General features: G+C 35.8%; 2 protein-coding genes across 2 annotated transcripts in view; one reads left to right on the top strand and one right to left on the bottom strand.

Moving 5' to 3' along the window:
• Window positions 1-10,068, bottom strand: part of LOC150096527 (myeloid leukemia factor 2-like) — a 73,674-nt gene extending 63,606 nt beyond the window's left edge. Inside the window, exons 1-2 of the mRNA XM_090407933.1 lie at window positions 9,730-10,068; window positions 409-622 (exon numbers count right to left, since the gene is read on the bottom strand). Of these exons, the coding sequence (XP_090264059.1) occupies window positions 409-622; window positions 9,730-9,782 (267 nt within the window). The 5' untranslated portion in view covers window positions 9,783-10,068. The remainder of the gene's footprint in view (window positions 1-408; window positions 623-9,729) is intronic.
• A 93-nt stretch (window positions 10,069-10,161) lies between these two features.
• The window catches only part of Spx (Spliceosomal protein on the X), a 150,384-nt gene continuing 139,666 nt past the window's right edge, over window positions 10,162-20,879 (top strand). The window contains exon 1 of the mRNA XM_090407932.1: window positions 10,162-10,238. Coding sequence (XP_090264058.1) covers window positions 10,205-10,238 — 34 coding nt within the window. The 5' untranslated portion in view covers window positions 10,162-10,204. The remainder of the gene's footprint in view (window positions 10,239-20,879) is intronic.

Raw genomic sequence — 20,879 nt, 5'->3', positions numbered from 1 at the left:
AATAACTGAAAATGCTATAACACCTGGGAAAGAAAATTATAGCACTCCTTGATCTATCCCTGGAGAAGTAGAAACTTTGTTCAGAGATTTGTATACTATTCTATGTTGTATTAGGAGAGAGGGAGCCCAGCCTACTATCATTCTTTTGATGTAGGATAAAGATATGGTATGTGTAGTCTGGATATAAACCACACAATATTTTTTAAGCTGGAAAATTCATTTAAAAACTTTTTTGTAGTCTATTTAAATTTTAGATATGTTTTATTTTGTACATGCCCTTAAGTTTATAGCATTTTCAACCATCATAGTATATTGCAGCCAGATCACATTAATATCATATACATACTGTATTTATATAAATTGCTCAGTTTTAAATATTACAAATAAATAATTCAAGTATACACTTACAAAACTTGAAAACATATTATCCATACTGGGAAAAATGCTTCGTCCAAACCCAAATGGAGTGAGCATATTAGCATTTTGTCTTCCTGCAACCTGCTGTTGCTGTCTTCTTCCATCTGTTATCTGAGGAAAACCTAAACCACCAAACATACCCCCAAATGGCATCATCATGTTATCCATCATTGACTCCATTTGTCTGATAGTTTCCATGGGCCCACTAAAAAACAATGCAAAAATAAAATGAGAAAAAGTAATTGCTTTGATGCAATCTTCTTGCATCAAAGTAAGAAGATTATGAGGTTCCCCTCTCCCTTTATGCATTTCTTAAAACAGCAAACCCTAATTAAATTTAGTTCAACTACTGAAAAAGAACTACTCCATAGTTTTTTCCAATTTCAAGGGAAAACAATAAAATTTTCCATTTGTGATGATATTCAAATATTGCAAGTCAAGAAAATCTTGACTGTTGGTTAGTTTCTGCAGCACACACAAATATAACAATTGCCAAAGAAGGGGCATGTATATAATACAACTCATAAAATATAAAGCCTACATTATTAGAGCAAGAAATATGCAAATTCTCAGTAATCCCATGTGGTCATTAGTTAGTACAAAAGGCAAACTGTTCAATTTTTGCATCACCGACTCACTCAATATGGCTAGGAATCTGATCAATTAATATAGACTATTTTCAATTATCGAGAATGGAAAGATTGATAAAATACCTGAATATTTTTTTCAAATTATTTCTCAGCCTTGATTACATAACATGCCGGCCTGGTTGGCCGAGTGGTTAGTGTATCCCCTCTCCAGCCAAAAGGCTGTGGGTATGGATGTTTGTGAGTGTCTCTGAAAACTAGTGGTGGTGGTCAGCAGTAAATAGCACTGGTGTGGATGAAGGTGGTTGCGGTAAGTAGAGTGGTGGAGACGGAAAGTAGTAGAGTAGGTGCCCTCCCTCGATGAGTCTTCGGACTCCCTGGAGGTGTTATATAACAATAATTTTCATATTTTCAATATTAAGTTTCATTTTGAACTTAATAGTAAAGATCAGAGGTAATAATTCCAATAGACAAATTTAGGTGTTGGACCTTATTACACAAGGCAAAATGAACTAAATCATAAGATGTTCATTAACTATTAAATGTTTATTAGCCAAAGTACCAATGACATATAACCTTCATACCACATGTTGAATTAGCAATTCTGATCTGCTCTCCTAAAGAATTAACTCCATCCCATAGCACATCTCTTCATACACTCCAATGTGGAATGTATGAAATTGCCTGTGACTTGGCCTACTATAGGCAGGAAGATCTCTTAACATCCACCTTGAAGAACATAAAAAATTCACTACCATTATTATGACAAATCTGGACTAGAGGACAATGCTTTGGACACTTTTCACACAGGATTAGATGGTCTAATCCCTTCCTCTTTTTCCAAGAACTTTACCTTCTAATACTTCTGAGAATCCTCCTTCTACCTTTTAATGTGTCCAAAACATTTTAACTTTCTTCTGTCAATATCCTTAAGGAGCTTTAAAATTCTACTGATCTTTTGTAACACTGATTCATTTGTATGCCTTCCAGTATATATCATCAACAGCCTTCTGTAAACCACATCTCAAATGCAGCTATCCTTTGCTGACTTCTTTAGGTTCCAAGTCTTACATTCATAAAAGTACTGTTGCTGAAAAAACAATTGCATCAAAAATCATCAGCAGTGCTTCAATTGCCTTTTTTGTGATAATGGGATATTCAATTCAAAGAGACAACCAGAATGAAATAGTATCTGTTGTTGAATGTTTTAAGTTTTAATCCTCTGTTATTCTTTATTTCCATTTACTTGTCTTCTGCAGTTTTAAATTTGCCTACTGACAAGCACTTAAGACAAACTGATCTCTTACTCAAGCTAAGGATGATACATCAAGCAAGGAAAATATTTCAATATTTTTGCTAAGCAATATTAAACTTTGTAAAATCAGATCTATAAGATTTTTATCCAGTCTGCAACTTTTTTGTCAGCTCAAACATTTTTGCTGTGTTTTCTCTTCTGATTCTTGCTTCCCAAAGTGTTAGTTTTTCTTTGAAAGTGTTAATTTTGAGTGCAAGTAAGAATATTTTCATGCTTTCCTTGCATAACTTGTATTAAGAGTGTTCAAAGCTTAGGAAAAAAAAAAAATCAGTAAGGAATGCAACCTTATTGTACCACAGCTCATCACTAAGAAAATCAGCTAACTCAGATTGTTGAGTTGTGAAAAAAAGGTTAGAAGCTCCTCTTTAAGTTCATAAAATCTTGAAAGACTTGCCTTGAGATAAACTACCTCACTTCCGTATGCATTAGCAGCTGCATGTGAGAAGCTTCCATCGAGGACCATAGTACTCAAACAATTTCAATTGTAAACAGTCTACTTTTGATATAATTAATGATTTTGACCATATAGTACTCTTGTCAGCTCAGGTCCTAATGATTTTGAAACTAGTACTTCTCTGTGTAGAAAACAATGAGTAAAAACAATTCTATGGTTCTTTCGTTGAGCTAGTGTAACAAATCGTTTTTTGCTTTACGACAGAGAGAGAGAGAGAGAGAGCACCATCTGTACAAATACATGATTGGCAAGACAAGTTGTGAGAACTGAAATAATTATCAACAACATCAAAATTGTCGTGGTCCTTTGTGGTTTCTGGGAGTGATTGACAAAATAAAAACTGTTCTATGATATCTGTAATATAAACAATATCTACTGAATACTAGAAGTTAAACTGTTCCATTAATGTCAGTTGATTCATCTAGCTAAATAGCAAACATATCGAACTTCTTTAATGTGAGCGACCACTTGCAGCTAAACATCTTGAGACATATCCAGAATACACTAACTAAAAGGTGTTATGCAAGAGATTTTTAAAACCTCCTTTTCATATCCCTCATCGAACATATTTACAATTTTACAGCATGCCAATGTTGAAAGTTTATTTATGTAGTTGTTGGTATTAGTTGGTAGCTTGCTCCACCTTTGCTACGAGTTGCCTTGGTGTTGCACTACTTACCGGGGTAAGATAGTACAACACTATATTTAGTCCTGAAGATATTTTCAGGTGCAAACTTTGTTTGCTCTCACTGGGATAAAGGATTAAATTAAATTCATTACAGCATGCCAGTAAAATTACAGATTTGGTGATTGTGTGAGATTTCATCTTTTTGGAAACTATTTCAGCAATGGTCTCAATGTTTTGAAAATGCAGCACTCATAGTTTTCATTAAAATTCACCATTGAAACACAACTTATAGAACTGAAACCAATTCAGCTGTGTCAGCGAGAGAAATGATCAGATTTCTGTTGTTCACTGATTAAATCTGTCTCAATCTTTATAAGGTGCCAAGCTACAGTGTAAATCCTCATTTACTTTGTAGGCAAAATGTGCAAACACTTCCTTTACATCAATTTTTATTCCTTTGTATCAAAATATTGTAGCACACCTGTAAACCTTTCATGGCACACAGGTTGAAAATCGCTGATCTAAGGCAATCTGTCTTCAGTTAATAACCTTCAAATTTTTTGGTAGTTTGACGATTTCTACAGAATTCTTCCATTAAGAACTTTTGCCACAAATACAAAGGGGAAAAAATGTAACAATAAAAAGTATTGTGATAAAGCAACTGTGAGAGATGGGCAACAACCAACCTAAATCACTCTTCTGGATAGGACCAAGTATTTTAAGGAGGAATTTGGTGTACCATTCCAAATACAAGAAAAATATTTTCTACTGTAAAAGAAGAGTATGTAATTTCTAGTGTTAAAAGTTGAGAAGTGATGTCTGAAAGGGGTAAGGACAACTATTTTTCTCAAGGCTGATGACAGACTATGTAAGTGATGTAGTAATGCCAGGCAATGTTACAGGCATAAATCATGACAAGAGACACCATCTTATATGGAAGTCAAGGAGTTCCAAACTATCTACACAATATCTATCTTACTTCTCCTTGAATACATTCACTGACCAAGTACTCAAGATTGGAACTCATTCCTCTTGTTCATCTTCTCTTCTGTCTAAGATGGGTTGAGTCTTCTCTTGAGCAGGATCTTCCAGTCATCTCTATTCCTTGCTATTCGAAAAAGTTCTTTATATGTTCTGCATCCCGAGATGGTCTTTATTAATTTCAGCCAAGTAATTCTTGGTCTTCTTAGTTGGAAAAGTATTGATTAGGATGTTAGGAAGTCTGTCTGCATCCATGCACATAGTGTGGCCAAACCATCTCAGTTGTTTTCTAATTTTTTCTATTATTGTTATTTTATACAATAATTCTTGTCTGACTATGATGTTTGTTTTCTTTTCTATCCAACTTGTTCTATTTATTTTTCTTAAGCATTTATTTTGACTTGCTTAGATATCTTGCTTGTTTTCCAGATTTTCTGGAATTTTCCCATGGTGGTCCATCCTATCGCTATTCTGTGTTTGATTGTTTTGAGTTCATCTATTGTTTCTGTTAGTTTTGATCTAAGATATATGAAGTTGTCTACTTGTTCTATTTGTTCTCCATTTAGAGTGGCTGAGATGGTAGTTCAGTTCCTCCCTATTTTCATCACTTTTGTCTTTTGTCATTGTTGCCACTCATCTTTTGAAAGGTGTCTACTGTATTGCCAGTGACAGATCTCGTCCAAAATCTATGAATTTTGTTGTATTATCATGAAATCTTTCCTGTGTGTGTGTCTCTTACAATTTTAATGTCAAGTTCCTTTAAAGATTCCGGACAAAAGAGTATTAAAAACTAATTACAATATAAGATGGACATTAATTCTAGGGCACTATTATCAAACAATAAGGACCAGAAGACTTTCTACCAAAAGACCAAGAATACATATAATGGGCTACTCTCAGTAACATATATAGGTGCATGTATGTGGGGGATACTTTACCTGGATCGTCAATGTTGGAAAATGATACCAGTTAGCCTTCTCTTTAACATCTGACAGTAGCTCACTTGATTAAACATCCCACTTCAGGCAGGCACACTAATACTTCTTAGCAGTTTCTCAAGTATACTTGCCTAAATCTTACCAGGAACACTCAATAGGGAAATATCTCTAATTCTCATATTCAGTTTTATTTTCCTTTTTTTATAGATGATTGATAAACTGCTCCAACCATCTGGAATTTGAACTTTTACCCAGTGCACTATAAAACTTTTACACCACCCTATTTGAGAATTTCTGGTTGAGTTTCATCTACTCTGGCTGCCTTTCCATATTTCAGGTTTTTGATGGCTTTCTCTACTTCAAGTATTGATATGTATTCTTGATTGTGTTCCTGTTGAGTGTTTTCTGTCATCGTGTTGACACTGCTTGTTTTATTTAGCAATCTTTTTGAGTGCCATCTCCTATCGGAGGTCGGCAATATTTAGCAATCGTTCAAAGTAATTACTCCAGACATCTAGAATATCTTTATCTTCAGTTATGATGTGACATTTATCACCTGATTCTTTGTTTTGGTAGAATTTGTAAATCTAAAATTTGCGAACTGTCTTCACCTTGAATTGAGAAATACAAATAATTATAAAATTTCTCTTAATTATACAACTAGAAAGCATATGTAATGATTCATAACATGCTTCACAAATGGCAAAGTGGAAGTATAAGATGATTTTTCACAACCCACCGCATGGATTAGTACCAAATGACAGTTTGTATCATTCTTTGCATGAACATGTTAAGTAGCAGCAACGTAGATGGACAGAAGTTACACTCAATGATTTCAGCAGTCATGAGCAGGAAGTATTTTTTTCAATTGGCCTGTTCAAGATCTAACTCAGGTTTGCTAATAATATTTTTGTAGACTGTTAGATTATATGTAGCATGCTGGAGTTTTAGTTTTGAGCCACTAATGAATTGTTTCTTGACTGCTTCGACACACATTTGTGGAAAAACCAAACTGACAAAATCTGGAATTCTGAATAAAGAAACAGATTTGTTAAAGGAAGATCGCGTTTTAGCAATACAATTATTATTTTATAATAAAGTGACAAATGCAATGGATAAGGGTATCCACTGTGCATAGTGCAATATTTGGATTTTGCAAAAGGTCTTTGATAAATTGCCAAATGACAAGCTGTTAATTAAATTGGAATGGATGAGGCTAAACAGTAATTTAGTTCTATGGATTGGAGAACGACTGATAGGTATCAGTGATTTGTCTATGGAGGAATGATATTCCAGAAGAGCAAAGTTACTAGTGATTATCCCAGGGATCTGTTTTTGGTCTATTACTGTATAATTTGTATGTAAACGATATTGAATGGTGATATGCAGTTGTCTGCAGGTGATACAAAGTTGGAGAGCTATCAGGAGTAGAGCAGATGCTGTGGTTTTGCAAGGGTATTTAATACTCTGACTGAATGGGTAAATGAGTGGAGATATCAATTCAATGTTGCAAAGTGTAAGGTTTTGAAATTTGGGAAACAGAGATGGGATGTAAAGTATACAATCAGTGGATATATCTTGGAAGAGGAGATGAGAGATCTGGGAGTGGTTGTGGACAAGGACAAAATATCAGGGACATCTTGCTAAAATTGTGAGGACAGCACAACAGATAATGGGAATGATGCAGAGGACACTGACTTATAGAATTAAAGATGTTATGGTTCCCTTGCATAAGGCTTTCATCAGGCCACATATAGATTACTCTGCACAGATTTAGTCACCTGGTTTTCAAAAAGATGAAGATCTATTGGAAGAGGTTCAGAGATGATTGACTAAGTTTCTGGTCTCTGGAATGTTGAGTATGAAGACAGATTGAGAAAATGAAATTCACAGATATAGGTGGATAGGAGAAGGAGGAAAGGGGATATGATCAAAACATAAGCTGTTAAGAGAGGTTATCACCAGATGAAATGACAGATATTGCTAGTTGAGTGAACCTCTCATGATGAGTCTATTGACCTCCCCCCCCCCCTCACAGAGCATACCAAAATAATAATTATGCTTTGTATAAGGCTATAACTACCAAACTCTCAAACTTCCTACCATTTCATTCCCGATCTTCTTAATATCACTCACTTCTGAATACATCACTAGTGAATAATATACTACATACTACACAAGAAATTTTCTTGTTTAATCCTTTACCCAAGTGTTAACAAACTGTTTGCACATCTTTACAACTAGGCTACTTGTTTATTGAGGCTGCTTCCTTCCCATTAATTGCCTTAGTATCTCATAACACAAAGCACACTGCTATATGTTAAAAGAAGGATCATCACCCAGACCAGTGGTTCCCAACATGTGTACCCATTTTAAACCCATTTCTATAAATTGTACCCCTTTTTTAAAATAATGGTGATTCAAACATAACATATATTGTTCCATAACTAATGTTTTGCATTTTGTTTACTTTACTTGTTTTTCCACCATTACCGATTATTTTTCGTGTACCCTTGAACGGCCCAGCACGTACTCCTGGGAGTATGCGTACCACCGGTTGGGAACCAATGACCCAGACTACTAACCTTTGAGGTCTCAGAGTAAAGGATTAAACAAGAATATAAATTTCTTGTCAAGTATAAATTAAAGATGCCAAGAAATTATATACTTGGTTTAATCCTTTATCTAAGTGTAAGCAAACAAAGTTTGCACCTGAAATATAATCAGGACAGAGATATTTGTATATATAGCTAATGACTTCACATCACTTTCCTTAGTATCCCATAATGCAAAGCACATCCTCACAGGTATGTATAATGCTATGCATTATGGGAAGGGTCAAAGTGGTTTCATTTTTGTCAAGTATAATTTACTTTGTAACCAAGTGAAAAAAATAAAAATTATCTAGACCACATCACTAAAAGGGTTAGATCTTTTATCGTACTTCCATAATTCAGTCAGCAATTACTGATGACACCCTTTGAATTGAAGAAACTCAAATTTGAATCCTGTCTATAAGTAGGAAGAATCTTTATCAAGACTTTACACAGCAGACAATACAGATAAACAGTGATCAGGTTTTTAACAAATCAAGTTGCTCAGCTGTAATAGTAGTTAAGCACAACACACAAGGAAAGAAAATCCTGCTTCCAACCTACTATTTCACAACAACACAGTTTTCTCTACCATAAAATGCTTTCATCTGTAGGGAAACCTGTCTTTAATCCATGAAGAACTAAGTACAAAACCGTTCAGAAATTAAACCTAGATTATTATTATTATTATTATTATTATTATTATTATTATTATTACGGTGTCTCCATGGGGTCAGAAAACTCATCATGGGGGACCCTAAATTAATAAACTAACCATTATTCACATAATACCTATCATACTTCTGATTAAATTCATTAAAACACAAAGCATTCACAACCATTCTATTCTTAACTTAGATGATCTGACCCTCTAATAACACCTGACTGCTCAGAACTTTAAAATTTAGATAATCAATAGAATTTCACAATGACAGACCAACAATCAGAGGCTATTACTGTTTCTGAATGTTGCCTTATATAAAAAGCACAAACAGCATAGTATTTGTGTAACTATTCAGCGATAATTGCAGAATTCGTCCATTTTCCCACAATTTTTATAATAAAATTGGTAACATCTATTCCCTATTCATAGTCCAGCATATAAGTCCACACTTATGTGCTATGGGTTGAGGTTGATGGGAGAGGTTTACTAGATTTTAAACATTGTTTTTCTTTCTTTCTTCCACTTTGGAGCAGTCTCTTCGCTCTCAATACCAACACAGATCACTATCGTTTATTCACGACATTTCGATAAACGCATTCTTTCTTCAACTCTGACCCCCCCCCCCCCTCAAAAGATACACGATGGTGCATTTACGTACTGTCTATGAAACTCTTCCTGTCTGAGAATGCTGATAAAACAAGTTTAAGAACTATAAAGCAACCGTTACGGTTGGTTTACAGTTCTTAAACTTGTTTTATCATATTATTTTCTTAATTAAGCTTCGGCAATTGAAAGTTTTACATCTTTTGCTCAAAGTTGCGACAAATTACTTTGCAGTATAAAAACAGAATTAAAGCAGCACACGCGTGCTGTTTATTCTGTCCAAATATATTTGTGAATTTTTGAAGAAAAAAAAATCAATACAAAAGTACACAAAAAACCGCGCAGGGATAGACTTCCATATTTTCATTGTTGTATTTCTTTTATTATTATATCAAAATTAAACTAAGCTACATAAACTTATTTTTTTCATAAAGTAAATAATCTATAGTCCTTCTCCGAGAACCAGTAGCGTCAATTTTTTATGAAAACACAAAAATTAAGTTTTAATTGAGAATCACAATTGCAAACCTATAAAATTACTAAATTACCTGAAAAAAGGATCATCGTTGAAATCTCCCATCATAGAACGGAACAGAGACATTTTGATCAATCCAAATTTCTGTTACACAGTTATAAATACAATGTCAAGTTCAATTTTTTGTTTTTTAGCACAAGTCATACACTCTCAGCTGGCCAGTATCTATGTATGGTGCAAATTTAGTAAGGCCAAACCATTGGCCAAACTAAAGGAAATCAAGAATGCAGCGTCGAAATACACACATACAACCACAAAGGGGCGTTATAGCAATCAAAGAACGCAAATTCACCTACAATTAACCTTGACTACTTTCAATGAATAAATAAAACCAAACAGAAGTATTTATACTTCTCAATTACAACAACTAGAAGCTAAAAGTAACACGTATAAAGTGAGAAACTTAAAGAACGTTCGGGAACTCTATTTACGTATTTCTCTTTCGTTTCGCCCTCTATTGTTTGTTTACTCCAACTAAATTGAGCAAAATGGCGGCAGGCCCGATTGCGGAGAGAAATCAAGGTATAGTACAAAGGATTATAGTAATTGTATAAAAATTTTAGTAAGGTTCTTGTAATGTCATTCTCCTGTATAGTATTACTGGACATGATTCATAACTCTGATAAGGTTACGTTATTTTTAATTATTGTATTCCATTCCATCATTGAAACATTCAGAATAATTGTACATAATATCGGCAGTTTACATCCAATTGCCATTATTTAAGAGAAGATAGTAAAGAAAGAAAATGATACATTTTAAAATAAATTTAAGAATCGATGCAGACTTTAGATATCAACCGACCGGACTGCAGATGTCATTGAAAATGTCTCCATACTGTTGAGAATGTAATCCTGTTTTTACTTATATATACCAACATTCAATGTTTCGTTATTTTCAGTGGGCTACTCCATTTAGTCTAAAGTTCCATTCTAAACATCATATCAAGCACTATCCAACATTTTCGCAGTAACTATCATACTTTGCTTTCTGTATCTTTTATAAAGTCTACCAATAACAACCAAATGTACCCTAGGACGAGTCCATTTTTCTGGCTCTTCCTTATGAATATGATTTCAATGAAAATACATTTCTTATCCATTAAAAATAGATAACACCACTGTGGCCAAACTACAGTATGAATTTGATCAGTGGTATGTGTGTGTGCATGCATGATTCTGTTCCTAGTTTCTTGCTTCTGACATGCCTGCTGTTCTTTCCTTTTACATCACATAGATGATCCATCTGACCTTTTAAATTATGTGATAACCATCTGATTTCATGCTCTGAACTAACTTCTGCACATTCCAAGGAATGGCTTTCATCAAGTGTACCCTGGCTACAACCTCCTGATGTTGTAGTAAAGAAATATTAGTAGATTCTTTTTCTCATTTTCATCTCATGCCCATACAACACTACTATGCTGAAGTTCTTCAACATTATGCATGATTAATTACTAAAAATCCATATATACTTGTAATTTAGGCAGTTGGATAAGATTAGGAATCTGTATATTATTATTATTATCTCCCCAAGACCTCATGGAGTCAAAGACTCATCTGGGAGGTCCTTTTATCACACACACACAGCTCATCATACCATGTTTTAAACACATTCAAACTCTTTGCAGACACCACGTTCTCAGGCAAGGCATTCCAATCATTCACAACTCTGCACGAAAAAAACCTGCCTCTCAGTCCCCTACTCACACCCTCTTTATACAGTTTCCAGGGATGACCTCTGGTTCACCCCTGATCTCCCACTATTCTCTGTAAAACTTCTCCAGCATTGATCCTATAACAATCCCTTACCAACTTGTAGGTCTTTATCATATTTCCCCTCTTCCTCCTGTCCACGAGACTCTGCAAATTACATCTTCTCAATCTTTCCTCATACTCGACATTCCAGAGGTCAGAAACTACCTTAGTCAGTCTCCTTTGGACCCTTTCCAACATCTCTTCATCCTTCTGAAAACCCGGTGACCAAATCTGGGCAATAGTCCATGTGTGGCCTAATCAAAGCCTTATACAACGGAACAAGAATCTCTTTTGGCGATGTGTCCCCTAAATTTTAGATCCTTATCCACTATCACTCCCCAGATTTCTTATTTCCTCTATCTCCAACAATATATTCTCACCAAGCATAAATTCTGCATCCCATCTTTGTTTTCCAAATTTTAAAACCTTACATTTTGCAACATTGAACTCACATCCCCATTTCTGTGCCCAATCACTCAATCTATTCAAGTCTTCCTGTAGGGCCACAACACCTTCACTACACTTCATGTTTCGTCCCAACTTTGCATCATCTGCAAACAACTGAATATATCTATCCAAATCTTTACCTATATCATTAATATACAAGTTGAACAGCAATGGACCTAAAACAGATCCCTGAGGCACTCCACTAGTGACTTTCCTTTTCCTGGATATCGCTCCCCCACACACACAACTTGTTGATACCTATCAGATAGCCAGTCTCCAATCTAATATCCAACCCCATCTGCTCTAGTTTGACTGTCAACCTATCATGAGGTACTCTATCAAAAGCCTTTGCAAAATCCAAGTATATTACTGTGTATCCTTTTCCTCTGTCCAAGGAAGCAGTCACTTTATTGTAATAAGTAAGTAGATTACTAAAACATGACCCCTTTAGCAAATCCATGCTGTCCATCAAAGATAATACCATTGTTATCAACCCAACTCTGGATCCTGGTTCTCACAAGCTTCTCCAACAACTTAACCACAACACTTGACACACAGATAGGCCTATAGTTTGATGCTTGAGTTCAATCACCTCCTTTATAAAGTGGCACAATCTTGTATAGTTGATATATATTGTTTTAAAGAATGCTGTTGTAAAATCTTGAGAATGATCACATCAGTATTATGCTTAGCTCTAACTCCTTCCCATATTTTAATATTTTCATGACTAGCAGGAGATAGACTTCTCAAATTCAATTTATTTGGCATCACAAGATGCCAAATAAATTGAATGATAGAAAAGAAATGCATTCTTCACATGTAATAACTCATTCTTAAAAAGAATGCTATCCTATAATGAATTCTGTCAGGTGCTTTAGCATCCATGGATGATCTGACTTCATGGATAGTTGTTGTAGTCCATTGAAGAGCTTCTAGATATGACTGTGATCTGTAGAACTGCTTTGGCAATCTGTTGAGCTTTGATAGAGTAGAGCTTTTTCTCTAGGGTTATTGTTAATTTTCTGTAGAGCAGCAGCAATTGCCAGACAAGAATAAATATGGACAGGTGTTAGTTCAACTCTTGGACAGTTTTTGAATGTTTCATAGCTCCTACTACTGTCTGGTTGAATTTTCATGCCTTTAATATGTTCTGTCCTTAGTCTGGTGATGATTGTGGTTATTTCTATATTTTTATTAATTTCACTGATTTCATTTTTCTTGATAGTTTGTTTTACCAATCTTGCTTCTTTGGCTAGTCTGTCTGCTCTTTCATTGCCTTCAATATTTGCATGGGCGGGTATCCATTGCAGTGTGCAGTTCTTATTTTTCAAATTTAAGGTAGTTAGTAGTTCATGTTTTGAGGGAATGTTCTGAGGAGTTAACAACAGCTTTTACATATCCTTTTAACACGAGTATTGCACTAGACCAAGTTCCAAAGGAATGGAAAGAAGGTAAAACTGTTCCAATTCATAAGGGAGGTGATAAGACTAGGACTTTGAATTATAGATCTGTGTGTCTGGAGTTGTGGTTAAAGTGCTTGGACTGAGATTCAAAATTGTGTTGACAACAGAAAAATACTCTTTACTGGCCAGCATGGGTTTGTTGAAGGAAGATCATGTTTTTGCAATCTGCTTACATATTATAATTAAGTGACAAATACATTGGATAAGGGTGATGCATACTCAGTGGTATATTTAGATTTTGCAAAGGTCTTTGATAAATTGCCACATGACAAGCTGGTAATTGGAACAAATGGCACTAAATAGTAGATTAGTTTGCTGGAATAGAGATTGGCTGTCTGATAGGTATCAGCTAGTTGTCTATGGAGGAGCGATATCCCAGAAGAGGAAAGTTATTAGTGGTGTATTCCAAGGGTCTGTTTTGGGTCCATTGCTATAATTTGTATGTAAATGATATTGGAAGCGGTCTTAATGGTGATATGCAGTTATTTCCAGATGATGCAAAGTTGGGGAGAGCTATCAGGAGTAGAGTATATGTTGTTGCTTTGCAGGAGGACTTGAATACATTGCCTGAATGGTTAAATTAGTAGGGATGTCAATTCAGTGTTGCAACTTAAGGTTTTGAAATTTGGGAAACAGAGATGGAATGTAAAGTACACATTCGGTGGAAATATCTTGGTAGAGGAGATTAAGATCTGGCAGTAATTGTTGACAAGAACCTAAAATTTTGGGGGCATATTGCTAAAATTGTGAGGACAGCATAGCATATAGTGGGAATGATGTGGAAGGCACTGACTTGTAGAAGTAAGGATGTTAAAGGCTTTGATCAGGCTACATATGGATTACTCTGCACAGATTTGGTCACCTGGTTTTCAAAAAGATGAAGATCTATTGGAAAAGGTTCAGAGATGATTGAAAGGTGGTTTCTGGAATGTTGAGTATGAAGACAGATTGAGACAATGCAATTTTCAGAAATTGGTGGATAGGAGAAGGAGATGGGATATAATTGAAACATATAAGCTGCTAAGAGGGACGTTATTACCAGATTAATGTTGGGGAGGTTTTGCATTGAATGGGTGAAGATAGGGAGAGAACAAGAGGTCATCCCCTGGAAGCTGTATAAGGAGAACGTGAGCAAGGAGGTGAGGAGCAGGTTTTTTGTATGGAGAGTTGTGGGTGATTGGAATTCATTGCCCAAGAGTTTGGTGAGCGCAGAGACAGTGAACATATTTAAGGCACAGTATGATAAACTGTGTGTGTAACAGAACATGCAATACACTTGGGACATTTACAAGACAGTCCCCAAATTCCCTGACCCTGCACAGGCGATTCTCATTTCCATACATCATTGAGATCTCGGAATCAATTTCAAAGATCCTGAAATGGTATAATTTAGTTCCCATATTTTTTTCTGTTATATAATCACTTCCTAGTTACTCTTCATGAAAGATAAACAGAACTCTCTCTCCCACCCAGATTTTTACCAGGTTCATTGTGATTGCATTTGTTTTTATTTTGAACCAACAGATTCTGAAAAATGACTGCAGGAACACCAATCTTGTATCATCCAAAAATAAGCCTTAACAATCTGACCTGGCTCAACAAGAATTGGGCATTAACCATATCGAAGCTCTGGTCCAGCGTTACCTACATGTCACATTAGTGTCGTTTTAAATTTGAGCAATTGTTAAAATAGTGCACAAGAATTCATACACTTGTGTTGTTGTTATGTTTTCCATCGAGTCGTATTCTACTCTTGGTGATTCAATGAACATACACTCTCCATTCAGATCTCTCCCTCGCCATCACTTTCAGAATTTCCAAGCGCATTCCAGTTGCTTATTTAACTCCATCTAATTCTTAGTCTTCCTCTTCTCCTGCTTTCATCAATTTTAGCAATCTTCTCCAGACTGTCATTTGTTGCATGATAAGTCCAAAGTATAACAATTTTTGCTTGATGATCATAGCTTTGATGAAGCAATCTGGCTTTATTCTGTCTATCACTGATTTATTGGTTTGCTTTTTTAGTCCATGGTATTCTTAGTAAGCGTCTCCCAATCCATAATTCAAATGCATCTATCTTCCTTCTTTCTCAGGGTGCAACTTTCACATCTGTAAAGCACCACACCAGGGAATACCATTGCTTTCACAATTCTGATTTTTGTTGCAAAGATAATATCTTTATCTTTAAAGATCTTGCTTAAATTTGTCATTGCTTTCTTTCTGAGTAATAATCTTCTTCTAACTTCTTCAGTACAATAACCATCTTTATCAATTCGGGATCCTAGGAGCACAAAATTGTTAACTGCTTCCATTTTCTCCCCATCTACTTCAAAATCATTAAGTTCACATGTTGCCATAACTTTTGCCTTTTTGAGGTTAAGTTTAAGGCCATATTTATTATTATTATTATTATTATTATTACAGGTATCTCCATGGAGTCAGTAGACTCATCGTGGAAGACCCAAACTAACAAAATAATATCTATCATATCTCTTCTTGAATTCATTTACAGACGAAGAACTCACAACTGAGCCAGGCAATGAATTCCACTCATTCACCACCCTCCAGGCAAAACTTGTTCTCACACTCTTGTTAACCACACTTTTCTTTAATTTCCAGGGATGACCTCTTGTTCTTCCATTACTATCACACAGCTGAAACATTTCCCCTGCATCAATCTTATAAAAACCTTTTAGTAATTTAAACGTTTCTATCATATCCCCTCTTCTCTGCCTATCAACCAACCTCTGCAATCCACAAGCTCTCAATCTATCAATGTAGGAAGCATTTTTTACATCACTCACCAACTTAGTCACTCGCCTCTGAACCCTCTCCACAACCTCCTCATCTCCAAGGAATCCAGGCAACCAGACCTGAGCACAGTAATCCAAATGTGGAAGTATCAACGCTTTATAAAGGGGAATAATAACCTCTTTATCTCTGGATGTTAGTGTGTTCCTTAATAACCATGTAATCCTATGTGTAATCTTGGACACCTTAGCAATGTGTCCCCTGAACTTCATCTCCCTATCCACCAACACCCCTAAGTCGCTAACCTCATCAATCTCTTGGAGTACCGTTCCATCAATGTAGTACACAGCCGGTAATCTTTTAATCCCAAAATGCATAACCTTACACTTTTCCACGTTGAACTTATCCATTACCCTTTGCCCATTCTGCCAGTTTATTTAAATCATCCTGCAAACTCAACATCAGCTTGATTTTTTATTGCGCTACCCAACTTTGCATCATCGGCAAACAACTGAATATCACCCCTCAAGCCATTTCCTATATCATTTATATACAAATTAAACAACAATGGCCCAAGCACAGAGCCCTGAGGCACACCACTGGTCACCTGCCTCATCCTGGACTCTGCTCCACCATACACCACCTTCTGGTATCCCTCCCTGAGCCATTCTCTTATCCATATCACCAGCTTAGTATCCATTCCCATCTGCTCCAATTTGCATAACAGTGTTCCATGGGGTATCCTGTCAAAAGCACTTTCTTTTATTTAGCACTTTCTTCTTTAGCATTCATAATACATTCCTCTAAATCTTCTTTGCATTCTGCTAGCAAGGTGGTATCATCTGCATACCTCAAATTATTAATATTTCTTTCACCAATTTTAATTCCAACTGAAGACTCCTCCAGCCCTGCCATTCTTAAAATGTATTCGCTGTACAAGTTAAACAGGTACGGAGATAAAATACATCCCTGTTGCACCCCTTTGCCTATTGTGAAGTACTCAGTTTCTCCAAGATCTATTCAGACAGTGGCTTCTTATTCATAATAAAGATTCCTCAGAAGGATAATGAAATGTTCTGGTACTCCCATTGTTCTTAACACATTCCACAGTTTCACATGATTTACAGAGTCAAAAGCCTTACTATAGTCAAGGAAACAAAGGTTGACATTCTTTTGATATTCCTGTGCTCTTTCTATTATCCATCTCACGTTAGCTATCTGATCTCTTGTTTCTCTGCCTTTTTGAAATCTGGCATTTCTCTCTTCATGAATGGTTCCAGTCTTTTCTGAATGATCTTAAGTAAGACTTTACTTGCATGAGAAATCAGTGCTATAGTCCTGTAATTTTCACACTTTCTTGTATCGCCCTTCTTCAATAAAGGTACATGAACTGATTTTTTCCATTCCCTAGGCAATGTAACTGTGATCCAAATTCGCTGACATAGAGCTGTTAAAATTTTAACTGCCTCTTCTCCCAGGGCTTTGAGCAGCTCAATAGGTACTCCATCCCCTCCCGGTGCTTTCTTACTGGATTAGCCGTTGCGGTGCTCACCTCACTTCACTCTCCAGTAGTAGAATTGGTTCTTGTGTATAATCTGCTCTTCAAATTTCTCAGTAATTTTGGAGTCTTTTCTGTAAAGGGCTTCTGTATACTCTTTCCATCTTTCTTTGGTGTCTGCAGCTTCTGTAAGATATCCTTTGTGTTTACTTTTCAATATTGTCACCTTGGCACTAAACTTCCCTGCTAAGAGGGAGAGAAGTTTAAGAATTCTTACACTACCTAGACTTAAATCAAAATAACGGTCTATTCATAGGAAATATTTAGTCTCATCGTAATAAATGGTAAGCAGAAATTTTTCCCCACCTATTTTCATTTTTTTCTTCTTTTAATTATCATCTATAGTATGGTATCTATTTCTCTCTCTCTCTCTCTCTCTATCATGTGGCTGCAATCGTTGAAAGGAATGACACCACCAATGCCATCTGTTCACTCTCCTAATCTTTCTCGGAATTCTCATATCTTAATCTCCGTCTTGATCTTTTGATCAAGTGTTTTCTTTCTAACCCAGCTCATAGACCTATAAGATATAAAACAATAAAAAAAAAAAAATCAAGCCGCTTTCTTCAGTCCACTACTGGCTGAATTCCTCTTCATGCTGCTTCTATTTTAGCCGGTCTTGGGCATCTCTCCACCATACCATAAATGCCCATAACATCTAGTTATCTCATTGTTGCATCTTACCACTGGTCTGCCTAGTTTCCAATAACTAGTTCTTAGTGTCCATTCTTTTGTTCTCTTTGTCTATCATGCCACCCGGTTGGCCGAGTGGTTAGTGTATCCGCTCTCCAGCCAAAAGGCTACGGGTTTCGAATCCTGCCATGGATGTTTGAGATTGTCTGGGAAAATACCAGTATTGGTGGACTGTAGATGCCGTTGATGATGATGGTAGTTTCAGTTCATTGTGGTTGGTGGATTGAGTGGTGGAGACAGAGTTGTAGAGTAGTGTCCTCTCTTGATGAGTCTCTTGGACTCCCTGGAGGTGTCACATAATAATAATAATCATTTAACATTCTCATCACGGATCCTGCCAAGCATCATTTGTTGTCTTTTATTACCAAGGCAATATTTATTACCTTTGTTTACTTCCTTATCCAACTATTATTTTTTATTTCTAACTGAATTATTCCCAAAATGGCTCTTTCTGTGTTTCTTTGTATTGTTTTCAGTTTCTCTAGGTGTTTTTATTTAGTCAGACTCCAGGTTTCACTAACATAGGTCATTGGGAGTACACACCAGTTGTGGATCTTTCTTTTTAGGCAGTTAAGTAAATTGCTTTTAAATATAAAAATAGTTGGGTGCCAGGTGGTATGAGTTTAAACATCACTTGTAGTGTATGCTGCAGCAGGATAAGTAAATTTTTTATTTAAATGTGTGCCAATATTGTCTAAATTGTAGATTAATTATCATCATCATCATCAATTTCCTAATATGTACCTCCAAGGGGTATTCAGGTTACTATGACAGCACTACATGATTAAGTTTACATTATTATTAATCTAGTGTTAACAATTTTCCTCCAAATCAATCTGTTACTTATGGACACTCCAATATTGTCATAATGAACTTGTTTTACCTCTAAGGCACTTCTGACTGAATCAATTTCCCCCTAGACCATGTTCTTTCTCGGGGGTCTCGTTTCTCATCCATTCTGTTTAAGTCACCTTACATTAGCTCTGCTGACACTTTCTTGAATGCTAATAATGTCAAGTTCCTTTCTAATATCTTCATTTTTAATATGATTCTACCATTGATGCCATCGGTTCGCTCTCCTAATTTTTCTCAGAACTCTCATATCTGTGGTAACTAGTCTTTGATCAAGTGCTTTATTTCTAACCCACCTCTCAGATGGGTGTTATTTAAACCTTAAAACTGGTTTAAACACTGTCTTGTATACTTCTAGTTTGGTGTTTTGGCTAATTTCTCTCTTATTCCTTATAAATTTATTCAGTCTTTCTAGTCATCAGAATCAGCTTTGTTGATTGTATTGTCTATTTCCAGATTTAACCTGCCATCTTCACTTAAAACTATACCTAAATAGCTGAAATATTTTACTTTTTCTATAGTATCTGCATTCAGAATGTAGCTGAAGTTTTCTGTGTTCCTGCCTATTTTCATAGTTTTGGTCCTTTTATTGCTGATTTACATGCCAAATTTGTTACAGCTGTTATTCAATTTAGTTAGCGAATCCTGGAGACAATCCTCATTTTACATCAAGCCATGTATTTCCTTCAATTCTAACTGCTGACTGACAACTCAAATGGAGACTATGTGTTGCTTTGTGTAATGTTCCATTCACCCCAAATAATTGTAGTGTTTTGACAAGCTTTTCCCTGGGCACCTTGTAGTATGCCTTTTCCAGATCTACAAATCTCAAGTACAGATCCTTGTCATATTCCCATGATTTCTCAACTATTTGTTTTTAAGTGAAAATCTGATCTTGACAACTTCTGTTTGCTCTTAACCCAGCTTATTCTTCTCCACAATCATTCTCAACCTCTTTTCAAGTATGCTTGCATAAATCTTACCTGGAATACTTAGTAGAGAAATTGTTCTGTAATTTTCACATTCAGTTTTATTCCCCTTTTTATAGATGGATACTATGAGCTCTACTCCAATCATCGGGAATTTGACTTTCTAACCAGGCCCTTTGGATTATGCAGTGTAGCCACTGCAGAAGTTTTATATCTTCATTTTTTTTACTCCATACTTAAGAATTTCTGGTCGAATATTATCTACTTCAGCTTTCTTTCCACATTTAAAGTTTTTGATGGCTTTTTCTATCTCAAGTATTGATATGTACTTCTCTTTGCATTGCTCTTGAAAATTTTCGACTATGGTTCTGTCATTGCTTGGTTCGTTTAACAGTCTTTCAAAGTAATTACTCCAGACATCTAGGATATCCTTGAGAGGAGACCTCCACTAGCATTTAAAGGAATGCGGAGAACCGACTAGGGCTTCTGACCTAATGTCTAGTCCTCACCTTCTTGTGGTGCACCCTGTTGGGTATCTGCTTGGATACTGAACGAACGAGGATGGGCTGACAATTTGGGATTTAGCCGACCAAATTGTATTCTTATTGGCTTAAACACAAAAATAAAAATGATGGTACAACATGACAAAATTTCATACCGGCTGGGGCGTCACCCGGTTAAACAAGGCCCCCGTTGTTTTCACCAGAGAACCA

The sequence above is a fragment of the Typopeltis vanoorti genome, chromosome 18 (genome assembly GCF_054136105.1).
Source record: "Typopeltis vanoorti isolate ZY-2024b chromosome 18, IOZ_Tvanoo_1.0, whole genome shotgun sequence".
Classification (NCBI taxonomy): domain Eukaryota; kingdom Metazoa; phylum Arthropoda; class Arachnida; order Uropygi; family Thelyphonidae; genus Typopeltis; species Typopeltis vanoorti.
This window is presented reverse-complemented; position numbering and strand designations above follow the sequence as displayed.